General features: G+C 32.2%; 1 protein-coding gene across 2 annotated transcripts in view; it reads right to left on the reverse strand.

Moving 5' to 3' along the window:
* The window catches only part of LOC108731457 (uncharacterized), a 156,160-nt gene that overhangs the window by 43,218 nt on the left and 99,394 nt on the right, over nucleotides 1–13,548 (reverse strand). For both annotated transcript variants that reach the window (XM_018461804.1, XM_018461803.1), the window contains exon 8: nucleotides 2,266–2,620. In XM_018461804.1, coding sequence (XP_018317306.1) covers nucleotides 2,266–2,620 — 355 coding nt within the window. The remainder of the gene's footprint in view (nucleotides 1–2,265; nucleotides 2,621–13,548) is intronic.

Raw genomic sequence — 13,548 nt, forward strand, 5'->3', positions numbered from 1 at the left:
CCCGTGTCGGTTCGCATCTGCAAGAAATAGATCAATTTCCTTCCTCCCGCCACGACCGGCTGGACCACCGTATTACGTGACACTCCGGCGATTACGTGAACAATAAATCATGGGACACATGTTGTTTTAAATATAATTAATGATCCACAGACATGTATAGCGATGTAAAATCTCTAAGAATAGAGGATAAATTAATATCTAATCCCAACTACAATCGTCTTGCAATTCCAGTTTCGTTACAATACTTTAAGACTTTAAGATAAGACTTAGCCGTTTCCCCTTTTCCTAATATTTTAATAAAAAAACTTACAAAACCTCATGGTTTAAGTTATTAATTAATTTATACTTATAATTATTAAATCGATTTAAATATATCTAATCTGATCAATACGTTGAACGATTATGTAGGAGATCCATAATAACCAGTCCGGTTTATGAAAAATATTAATGAAAAAATAAATGTTAAAATTAATCAAAGAACATTTTACATAAAGTAATGAATATATAAATTTCGGAATATTATCGTGCATCTGAATTTAATAAAAAAAGAGAATCAAATAATTATGAAAAAATAAATTAATGCAAAATTAGTCAAAGAACGCTTTTTATTTATCAATAAATGCAAATTTAGAATATTACACATATCTAAATTTTATGAAAAAGGAAATAATATGTGAGACTCATTCCTGAATAATTTCGCAAATTATTCGGGCGAATCTCGTACAGCTTCGGGCAAACTCCGACGGTAATTACACGAAATATCAGGCTTTTCGCCCGGATAAGCGCATGGCCCGCCGAACTTTCTGAGTTCCTCGTCCGAGAAGAACTAAAACTCTCAGGACGATATCTAATGGCCGTCAGCCAGAGTACCAGCGAATGCATCCCGTTTCTTCATTGCCGGGCCGAGAATGGCGATAGGAGAAATTGCACGATTTCTACGACTTTGCGGCACACTGAAGAGAAGGCTGTTGACATAATCGAGGAGATCTAGCAGCTTCCGACCAAAGTTTCTGCTGCCGCCGTCCGCGAAGTTCGCATAATTTCGCTAACGAAATATTCTCGTTCATTCCCTTTAATTTCCATAACTCGTTTACCGACCGTTCAAGAAGAAGGAAACCAGAGAGAAGTTCGGGGATGCTTTTCGTTCTAAATGATCTCCTTCGTCAAGAGATAATCAAGAAAGACAAGTTATTCAGTCATTTGTTTCAAGGCCGCGAACGTAATAGACCTTCGTATGAAAGCTCGGAAAGAAAGCCAAATTAAATGGCAAGATCATTTTTTTCTCTAAAATCTTTCTTCTTTAAAGAAATGTCATTCTTACTATGTTTGTCTTCCCTTCTCTTTTTTTGAAAAATTTTCTTCCGAAATTTCATTAAAAAATATCACCAAAAATTTTACTAAAATTATCAAACAGTGAATTTTTTCGCGAATTTTTGCGAGAGATGCAATTAGGTATTATTTCAAACGTAATGTTTTATCAACACGCGACGGTATCTTAAATATTTTGTTCAGTTAGATTACTGCATCGGAATGTACACAGGAAAATGTATAGCGCTTTTATTCATTTATGCGTAAAAATATGCATCACGACTAATCGCCATTCAGTCCCTCTCGACCGTAAAACATTCGATTGTGATGATAATTATGATCGTAATGTGTGATTAAGTCGATAATGAAATGTCGTGTATAATTATTAACATTACTGCGTTTAATGTCATTCTACGTGAAATTATTGGATTTTCATGCTGAACTATTAATACGCATGATAGACGAAGATCGATCAGGATTTATGCGATCAACATTTCGCGAGGGCTGCAGATTAAATCTTCCCTTTCCTCTCAGATGATTAGTAGCGCGTAACTTTGCATATTCGTGTATTCTAATGAATAATCTCTCACAAATAAATTCATGCTAAAAATATAAGAGCGCCAAAGCGCCAACAAATAAATACAAAGAATATTCCACGGACGAAAGAAATGGCGAGTTTACTAAAATGGCAGCAAAATCATTGCGCTGTATCATAATGAAAAATGTTAACAAAATAAAAAATATTATTCTTCCATTTATTTAAAATTTTTTATTGTGATAATATTTTTTATTAAAATAATATTGGTTCAATATGTATCAGAAAAATATTTTTTAATTAAATTCTTTGATTTAATTAAGTTCTTCAAAGAACTTAATTTTTCTGCCATTTCCTTTTTTCTCGATTTAATTAATATATATATAACAATTTATAAAAAATGGAAAAATCATGCATGTCACCTGATAGCATTGAATATCTCGTGAAAACCAGTGCCCTGATGGCTGGCGACGTCGCACGTGGGTAGGGGATGCAACAAGGGCAGTCGATGACAGAGTACACTGTCGCTATTTCTTTTGCTACTTCCGTTGCTGTCTCGATCCCGATCATTTTGAGGCAGAGGCCCGTTGCTGTTATTAGGTGCCGGGCCCAAGCCTAGGCCCAGTGGAAGACGCGGCAGGGTGGCGGGTCGTGTCAAGCTCCCATAAGCCGTTAATGCTCCTCTGGGTAAGGACGAGTAGCAGCGATTTAGCGGTAGAGTGCCGAGGGTGCTGGACGCACAGCCGCTGCTGCCAGATCCAGAACCTGAACCTGAACCTGCCGTGAAATTACCTCGTCAAAATATAATGTTGAAATTTTACAATCTTAAGGTTCTAGAATATTAAATGGACCGAGAAATGTCCAACACAAATAAATTCTAGAATATTAAATGAAAAATGGACCGAGAAATGTCCAACACAAATAAATGAAGGACATATTCAGACAAAAGTCAAGACAAATCTTGATGTCTAGTAATGCTTTACAGCTTCCCATTTGGTGACACAAATCAATACAAGTGTTGTTTTATCTTCGTTACTCTCTGAATATCAAGAAAAATATAACGATGTTTGTGTCGATTTGTATATCAAATCGAAAGCACTAAATATAATAAATGCTCATTAACATCAGTAATATTAAATTGCTTATCAAATTATTAGACGTCTACACTGTAAAAAAAAAGAAAAGAGATAAAAAAAGAAAAGAAATAAAAAAAGACAAGTATAATAACATATAGCGGAAATTAAATTATGTTACCTAAGCTATCTATGAAGGAAACGCAAAATGCAAAAGGTAAAAGAAGATTTTCGCAATGTTCAATATTCGTTGCAGAAATATTCGGAATGAAATATTAAAATGTCGCGCGCAGCGTGACGATAACATTCTTCTCATTGGGATTGGTTTAAAGGAAAAGTTAAATAAGTTCGCGTGAAAAACCTTTATGACGCGGAGGGTACGAAAGACGGGCGAGAGTAACACCAAATTGAAAAAGCGAAAGATGGGGTTTATAGAGGGTGATTTGTTCTTCTCTACGAGCGAGCAGCGTGATGACGATACGTAACTTTTTATGAGGTAGATGCCCCACACAATTTCCACTTGTCTTATCGATAGTAACCTTTATTAAAGCGGTATATACGGAACATAAGCGGTGGTTGCCACCATGAGTAAATTTGTTTAGAAGCTTCTTTACAGCCGCAAATACACTTCTCAGCCACGAGTAAAATTGAATAATTCTGTGAACGCGCAATATCGCCATAAATTCCCTCGATTTCCTTATTTGAAATGTGTGAAAGAGTTAATTATATATACTTTTACCAAAATATATTTATCACTTTATTATTTTATGTATTTTAGCTTATGTATGTTATTTCTAGATATGTATAACATATTTAGAAATAATATTTTAATATATAATTTTAGATTCAATAATTAAATTATGTTAATAATTAAAAATTTATTTTGCTATTTTCATTTTTTTTTTAAATTCTTTATACATTTAATTATTTTCTAAAAGAAACAAAAAAAATTTTATTAAACAATAATCAGTAAAATAAGAATAAAATCTCGTAATCTATAATATTTTTTAATAAATAATTCAATTATATATTATTATTTTTATATATGTTATATCAAATGATCTGAAAAGAAAGTAGAAGAATAAAAAAATGTTTGAATATTTTAGAGAGTGACGAATTCGGATATCAAATCCCATAAACTTCTCCGTTCTCCAGTTTCATAAAGTGACATCGATTTTTTTCGCCTTTTGGTGTCGATTTATCGAATCGGAGCGTAGATTTCGGTTACAGAGCGAATTTTATCAGCGTTAAACTCGTAACCGTGCGGTAACGCGTTGTTCTGTAATCGAGCCCGCTATGTAACGCGATCAATCAACGACAGGCCACGTAGGACGAGTTACTCGAGTGGGAATACACCGCCACGTACAATAATCGTGCCATCGCGTCCGGTGCATTGCAACGAGTATTTCGTAATTACTAATTAAATTAGAGAATGTTTATCGCTATTTCGAGAGCGCTCTGCCATTGCGTCCCTTTAGAATTACAGTTGAATGCGACCAGCTGCAGTGGTGTAGAACTCCTAGAAATATTAAAATATTATACATCCTCTTTCTTTAATTCTCTCTTTATATTATACTATTGTTAATTACTATTCTATTTCTGTTTCTAAAATATTAAAAATATATGTCACAAAAAATTACTATAATATATTCTGTTATAATATACGAAATATGCGGACAAAAAGAAAGTAACAAGAAATATGATTTATGTTGTTAAAAGATTAATTAATTAGAGAAAAGACAAATAAAAAATTTTAAGAAAATAGATAAAATTTTCAAATTCTAGTAACAAAAAATAAATTTTGTGTTGAAGATGGCTATAAGTCGTATGTTCTATATTCGAAAGCAATGTTAAACACTGTTTGGAAATTAATATCACTTGAATGTGTATACAACGAATTAAATATTACTTTTAGGGTGCCAAAGGGTTTGCGGAATACCCCGTGTTGTGATTCATTGCTAATATTAACGTTTCGTGAACTTTGCCGTTCACTTCATCAGGGCGAGGAGCACACCGACATGAAATATTACTTTTAATATAAAATTCAAGCACACTATTATATATAGTCCCAATTGCCCAATTCCTATCAACCTTCATTCATCTTTATTTCAGTTTTAATTACAAGGAATTTTAATTATTTTAAATTCTTTAAATAAATCCTTTTTCTTTAAAATAAATATTTTTTTCTTTTTACATGTAGTTAATACGTTTAAACTTCAACTACTTTAACCAGTGCTGCTCGTCTTTTATTTTGCCCTCCACAGCTACGACGATGCCGCACCGGTAACGTTAACATTGCTGCGGATGTTCAACGAGAGATGTGCTGTATGTATAGTCAAGCTCAAATGTGGATTCCACGGTACGGAATTGAGCGCTGGCTTAAACTCCTTTTTGGACGTGATCTCATTTGGGACGTGTATATCGGTCGGGGAAAATTAGATATACGGGAAAATTCGAGGAAACTGTCTCACGAGATCCAGGATGAATATTAATTCGTAACGCTCGCCGCGATGCGTCGCTTGATTTCAACGTCCTTCATTTCGACGAGAGTCATTCATTAAAGCAATACCCATTCAGACTAGCGCATCGCTCATCAAGTCTCTCGATCAATCCTTTTTTTCTCTGCTTAATTTTAGAATCTTTATATCTTCAGCCTGTTACGCCTCGCAATTTGAAGTTTTTGATCCTTAGTTCGTAAAACTTGCGAATTCAATGGGTCTTTGGATTCTTGAACCTTTTAGAAACTTGACACTTTTGGACTCTTGAGGAACTCATCGTCAGATCTTTGAGTGCTTAAACTTTCGTTTCTTCAGAATTTCTACGTTTCAGCAAAAACATAAATATACGACGGATGCTCGAAAAATATTCTCCTAATTTCGAAGCTAGATCTTAAAATGCTTTAAATAATTCAATCTTGAATCACTAAATATGATATATATGTACTTGACATATATACCACAATTCTAACGAATTGTGCACCGAAATATTTCCAGACTAAACACAATTAAATCACTCTATAGTAAATTTTGTAAACAATTAAATTAAATTTATAATAATTTCGATGCTCAATCAGGCATCATATTTCAAAGATATTAATATGCTGAAAAACTGTAATTAAACTTATTGCGAAAAATATTACCTCTGGCGGGAGTCGAACCCGGATCTCTTGTATTCCGTACGAGCGTCCTGAGCCATTAGACCACAGAGGCCTTAGTAATATTCTTCGCAATAATCAGTATATATAGGAGAACAACGTCATACTCGGGGCGACGAATAAACAATAATATTTATCATTTTTCAGACCGATATATATCATATTTAGTGATTCAAGATTGAATTATTTAAAGCATTTTAAGATCTAGCTTCGACCGTATAGAACTCTTATTATCGGTTGTGTTTCTCACATACGCGGTTTGAAAAACGATATTATTCTCCTAATTTCTTTTCATTGTTTATTAGACAAAAATATTCTTCTGTCTTTTCATCGACATTTTATTTAAGCAGCAATATATCGAAAGAAAATTACGATAATTTCAACTCTCACAACACTTTTCGTAAATTCGGTTCGAGAATCGAGAACAATAAACGACAGCAGACAGACGATTTAGTCAATTGGATTTCAATGTGCCGTATCGTTTCCGCCTCATTCAAAACTTCCGTTCGTTTCTGGTTACCGTGTATGTGTACGTGCAAGACGTGTATGCTTGGCCCAACCTCTTCCCCGAATTAATTATATCCCCTCTACTCCGTGACGAACAAATTGTGTCCACCATCCAGGGATTTCTGTCTTTGCTCGCACAGGCAAACAGTATCTCCTCTCTTTCTTTTTCTGTCTCTCCCTCTCTCTCCTTTTTTCTCGTGCATAGTTTCCAGAGAATTTCTAAGTGAGCTGTTATAATAAGTGTTAACTTTTGTTCGTGAACTTCATACAAACTTCTACACACTCTTGAGCATGTGCTTGAGACATGCGCGATGCAAATGTGTCGTTCTTTCTTTCGTCCTCGTCGTCGTCGTCGTCGTTGTCAAGATTAAATTGATGGACACCGCCGGGACACTGTCGGAGTTTCGCGTAATAGGAAGTTACGTCGTAACTGGGGCATAAAATCGCATTAAATCATACGATCATTCAGACGATGATTAACCCGACGAGGTAGCGAATTCGCGATTTCATTAATAAATCATCAATACTCGTAGCACAAGAGTGATTACGATAATGTTAATTAGTTTGACGTATATATCATGATGCCAAAATATCAAATATGTCGTGTTAAAGCATCATGAAATATTACGCCGTAAATGTATGTAATTTCATTTCATACATTTATAACTTGTGAAATTTATTTTAGGTATTTACAATATATAAGCGCAAATAAATATTTCACGTGCTTCTGTTATTTAAAAGGATTGTAATTTGTCGTCTCTTGAAAAATACTGCTTTTGAAATATCATTTGTTATTATTATTTTAAAGCAATATCTCGACGATAAATATATAATAACGCACAAGGCGCAAAAGTAAAAGAGAAATGTTCTCCGCGGTGAAAGAATTCGTTCTTTGTAAAAAAATTTCGGTATGAGAAAAATGTCTGATATCGTTTGAAAATCGACTTGACTTATTATCCGCCAGCGTTATAAAGCCCTTTCATATCAATTTATTTTATTTGGACGTTTCACACAGGAAATAAAAAAGAACATTCAGCTTCTTTTCATTTTAAAAGTCTCTCGCACTCTTCTTTTTCTCAAGAATAGGCTATAGAATCACAACTGGAATTAATTAAAACCGAAAATAAACCTATGTTTATTTAATCCAAAATAATTTTAATGTAATTAATGCATATTGTGTAAATTATAATCAATAATTAAGTTTTTAATATTAATGTACTCGAGACAATTTTGCCTCTTTCTGTCAATCAAGTTAAATTCATAAATAATTTTATAAAGAAGTATGGAAAGAGAAAAAGAGAGCCAAAAGAGAGAATCTTAATTGATTAACGAATAAATTAATTTGCAGAAAACATTTCAATAAAGTTTATTATAAAATTAATTATTTCTATTGTATATACTTGTATATATATTTATTATTGTTTGTATGCTTAATATAGTTTTAATTATTATCTCTGTTATACAAAAAAAAAGAGAGAAATGATAGAAATTTCTTGCTAAAGTCTTATTAGATTCATTAAAATTTGTTATCTCTCAATGTTTTCAGATAATGGAAAAGAAAGTTTAATGCAAATCCATTTATTCTCGCTAGCTGAGAGACTCGTGAATGCATAATTTGGTATTAATTATTGTCTCCTTTATTCGAAGGTAGAAATTTCTCGCTACGTTGTACTAAACTTACTCAATCACGGCACAAGGATGTGGAAAGTTTTTGCTCTACAGTGCAACTTGCATAGCGTTTATGCTCGTGTCGTGCCAAATTAATTATAATAGAGTCCGATTGGTGGTGACCTAGTTAGGATAATCGGTAACAAGGATTGTTCAATCCTTTCGATGGGAAAAGCAATTTCGATGTCGAGCTCATGCTCCCTCCTATATCCAATTTATTTCTCATATTCCCTAACACGGCACAAATGCTTTGATAATATAAGCGAGAAATAATCGCTGTTTTATTACTATTTCGAGAAATTCGCTATTTTCTTACGTTAAATTTGAAAATTCGATATCGTTGCATGTAATATGAAATTGATAAGAAATGTAGAACAGTGAAAGAAATTATGAAAATCATAAAACGTTAAAAAAAAATGTTATTTTTAAAATGTGAATAGTTTTCAAGAGTATCTTACGGATTCATTTTATTCGCTTTAGCACTTTCACAAATTAGCAGTCTCATTTTATGAATCGATTTCTAACGATCAGCTCTATTATTCAATTGTATTCTATTATACATTCTCATTGAACGTAAATTATAATTCTAGATCTTATCATTTTATTCTCAAGTAGTCATTATCTTCAGATTGAAATTTAACATCTCTTTATACAATTTAAATAGATTGCGAGATATGTTTTTCCAAAAATTTTGCTAAATATTGTTTTTATATTAAACTCCTCGATTTTTACAATCCTTTACAATTTTCTATTCAACAGTTCTCGTAAACGCGACTTCAGTTTTTACGCAATGCGACCGATGGTTTGTTTAAAGCAATCAGGTAAATTTACGATGCTGCTGTTACGCGTATTGCTTACACCAATGGTTTCAGGACGATTCAATGTTATCCAAGGCGTTTTAGCGTGATTGGATGCCGCCAGTCGACGAGAGATTGTGCTCGACGATCGAGAAAACGCGCATTGCAGCAAACGACGATGCAAAGCGATTTCGAGACTTAGACGAGAGAGAAAAGGGGAGGGAAGGTACAACGATTAGAAAGGGATGCCTGATTAAACGTGATCTTTCAGGCGTAACGTTACTCTCTTTTGAGATCGGAACTGATCGAGCAAGCCACAAGTATTTCAGGAATCCGAAATGCAGGAATGAGAATTTCGAGAGATTATACCATAATCCCGTTTCAGTCAGATCTTTGAGAATTTGAAGAAAATCTGTGGTTTTTATTAAAAAAGACTTACAATTTTTAACTTTATCTTGATATTTCAATGTAAACATTAAGGTTTTGTGAGAAATAGAAATTTTTTCGTGTTCATTTGCAAAACAATATATTGATATGGAGTTTTTATAGCAGAACTTTAATAAATTATAATCCTTAATATTTTAAATACATTTAAGATAGTTATAAAGTAATTATGAAGTAAAAATAAACACGAAGTATTATCAGTATCCTCAATGAATACGCATGTTGAACCGTGGTCCATGAGTTTTAACGGAGTTGATAAGTAAACTCGCGCGCACTCTCAATTCCGAGCTAACATAATAATCGTTAATTGCGCAGACTTTACACACGGCTTGAAAGTTGTAATGGCGCTTAGTTTCGTTTAGAGCCATTTGCGCGACCGGAACGTGGCGCCATTAGAAAAACTTTGGGATTTAACACTGCTGCACGGTTGTGATTCTAAACGACGTATTATTTCCCTTTAAAAGCAGATGAGGTCGCAATTGAACTATACAAACTGCTTAAATAAAAAGATTATTAAATAGCTTGATAAATCAATTTTTTTTAATTATGGAGAAAAATTACAACAGATAATTGAGCCGCAAACGAATGAAACATGTTCACGAAATATATGTAATTCAACACCTTAGCATTTTAACATCAAAATTATTTATAAAAAATCAGCACATAATTTTATTAATTTAACCGAATATTTGATTAATAAAACGTGAGCGTTAGCTTTTTTTTAATTCTTATTAAACCGGTCTTTTTTTTTGCTACATATCTATATTGGAATGTAGTAGCGTTTAAGAGAGGAATAAAAATGAGCTTTTTTTTATTCATTTTGCCGCGAGATATTCGATTACATGACGAGGAATTTTCTATTTATTGTTTTATGAGGACCTTTTAGCTAAGAAAAATATGACCGGGAAAACGTGGATACGATAAAAAGTGATTCCTTCGAGAATCTGCAAGCAATCTTACGGCGCGGTGCGGTGTAAAAGTCGCGAGTTTCCTGGCGAGACGTAGTCACTATAAATCCGATCGATTGGCAATTTCGTGGGAAGAGAGGATACGACGAGCTGCTTTTACTTCGTTCGGCGAACCGAGTGACTCTTGTAAACGGATTTGGCTTCCCTCAAAGTGTGCATCATCAGTGCTTATAATTGCTCCTCTTTCGAAGCTGCGAATGAACCACCGAGAAGGGAAATATATTATCTGCATGCACGGCCGCGTGTGTGAATATTTATAACGCTCCACGAGCATTAATAATATTTTACTAAAATATTCTAAAGATCAATTAGAGTCAGAAATGTTGAGATAGTTTTCAAATACAAGTGATCAAAATTAGCTAATTGCTAAAGTTCGCATGCCCTTGTAATTACGCTTATGTACGAATCAATTTGTCATTGGATATCGATTCATAGTTTATGATATTGACAACCCTAAAAATCTAATACTGACCAATTTTATAATGAAAGACAATAGTTAATTAATTTTATATATTAAAAGTACTATTCATTGCTTTTAGTATTCTAAATAAATAATTAATCATTTTCTGTAATAAATTAGCCAATATCAGATTTTTATAAGAGAAGTTAATTATTAAATTTTTACACGCCAATTATTTAACTTTGTTAAAAAAAAATTAATAATTAATATATCATTTTACTTTAATGAAATTGATAAATTATAGTATTAAACACACCATTTGAAGAATAAAATTTTCACGATTAAAAAATAATAATTAAATAATTTAATAATATCATTTTTTTTCCAAAAATTTTTATATTTAAAGTTTTATAATAAAATTTGTATTTTATTTTCTTAAATTTAATTTAAAAAAAGAAATAAGTCGTCTGATTGCGTGACAACCGTAAAATTCATTTTTGCTCGATTTATTAAATCATTGTTATCATTAAAAAAATTTTATATAATAATTATAAATTAATTTAAATTCTAAATTAAACATTTTTTCGAGCAAGACAAGCTGATTATTTAAATCTAAAAAGTCAATCATCATATTTTTATGATATATTGCTAATTCTTTGTTTCAATATATCACTTTTTATTTTGTCTGATTATCATTGACTGTCTCGATTGTCATTTCAATTGTTGCAAGTAGGTCTTTAAATAAATCGAGCATTCCAGTCCGTGTATCTGCGGGCAAATGGCACTTAAAGTTTCGGAAGGAGCAAAGTTCATTTTAGCATCGCCGCAACTTTTGCTCGCGCGGATTTGTCGGCGCGATTCGCGAGTTTCTAATTCCTGAGTCGGGTTAATGGCAAGCATACATTCACAACAATGTTACTTTTGCTGCGGTCGTATCAATGTGGCAGCGAGTAGTTTTCCGGGCAACATGTCACCGTTGTCGCTCTTCAATGAGTTGCCGCGGTCGGACCGTTGACAACAATTCAACCATTATGGGACATAACCAGGACAGAGCCACGAAATTATCTCGTAAATCTATAACGGAGGTTCGCTAATTTTTCATTTATTCTTCGAAACGAATACTTCGAACGTTTAATCTTGAATTTGAAGAATGTTTAAAAACACAGAGAAAATATTATTAATTTCATTAAAAAATTCCCTATATAACACATATTAAAAAAAATTAATAAATCTTAATATATTATTTCTATATAGTACTAAGTAAATATTTACTTACAATATTTACTCAATAAAAAATAATAGTTAAATTAAATTAGTTTTTGTATCAAATAAACATATATTTACATTTAGTAAATATTTATTTAGAGCTATTCGAACAAATATTTATTAAAATTTAATATTTTTTTCCGTGCAAATACCATTAAATAATGAGTGCAATAGGTTAAAAAATTTAGCTGTAAAGAAACATTTTTTAATTTTATTTGTGTGTTTCACATGTGTGTTATATTAATTTTATATTTGAAAAAAATCGTAGTATTCGTATCTAGAATGATTCATTCATTTTTTACAAATATATTATAGATTCTTAAAGAGAAGAACGTTTAATGATCTCGATACAATACATAGAGAAAAAGTACATAAAGAAAAAGATATTTCAATTTACAAGGGACAATTGTGGCGATAAAGTATGGAATGTGGTTAATATTTTGTAGAAAATTCGTGGACGTCAAATGACAATAGGGACCATGTGTTACACTTCGCATCGGTCGACAAAACGCGCAACTTTGTCGACACGATTCATCGCGAAATATGCATGCATGCTTTCGATATGTACATAATGTAAATCGAGTCCAGAGGGACTCGAATTTGAATTTTTTAATTAAAAAAATGGCAGCTAAATTGGCTCTTCACTCACAACTACAGCTTCTATTTCAATATTTTGTTATGATCTTCTAAGTAAAAAATCTCTGCAAAGCAGAAGTAGCATAAAAATCAACAATTTTATCTAACTATATATAAGGTAAACCCGGTATATACGCTGCACCTAAGGGAGATTTAATTTCAATAATCAAGTACTATTTACCATGTTTAAGGCAAATAAACTATACCAGTAAAAACTTCATACTTTTTACTATTATAAAAAAAATATTAGGAAATATATATTAATTTTTCATAATTTTTCATAATTTTTTAATTCATATATTTTTCCGAAATATATATTAATTTTTCATACTAAAAAATAAACTTTTTGAAACCCTTGCATTTTTGCCATATATCCCATAGGGATGGGCTACTCATAGGGAGAGGGGGGGGTATGTACGACTCATGAAAAATTTACAAATAATACATATAAATAAGACTTAAAATGACACAATAACTTATAAAATGCGTTTATAAAGTTTTATTAAGGAATAAAAATGATAAATATGTATATGAAGTAATAATTACAATCTTCCTACATATATTAGAAGTGTTGTGACAAGAGATACATATTTCATGTAATGCGTTTATTGCGTTTAGTGCACTGATTTCAATCTGCGCACTTTGTATGCTTTGGGCATAAATCCCGCCCGCTAAAAATGCCGTATATCCCAAACAGGTGGGATATACAAGACAACAAATTAAACAAAGAATACAAAAGCAAAGCACTTGTATATTGCTATACAACATGCTTTACTTTATTCCTCTACATGT

The sequence above is a fragment of the Mycetomoellerius zeteki genome, unplaced genomic scaffold, assembly GCF_001594055.1.
Source record: "Mycetomoellerius zeteki isolate Tzet28-1 unplaced genomic scaffold, Tzet1.0 scaffold128, whole genome shotgun sequence".
Lineage (NCBI taxonomy): Eukaryota > Metazoa > Arthropoda > Insecta > Hymenoptera > Formicidae > Mycetomoellerius > Mycetomoellerius zeteki.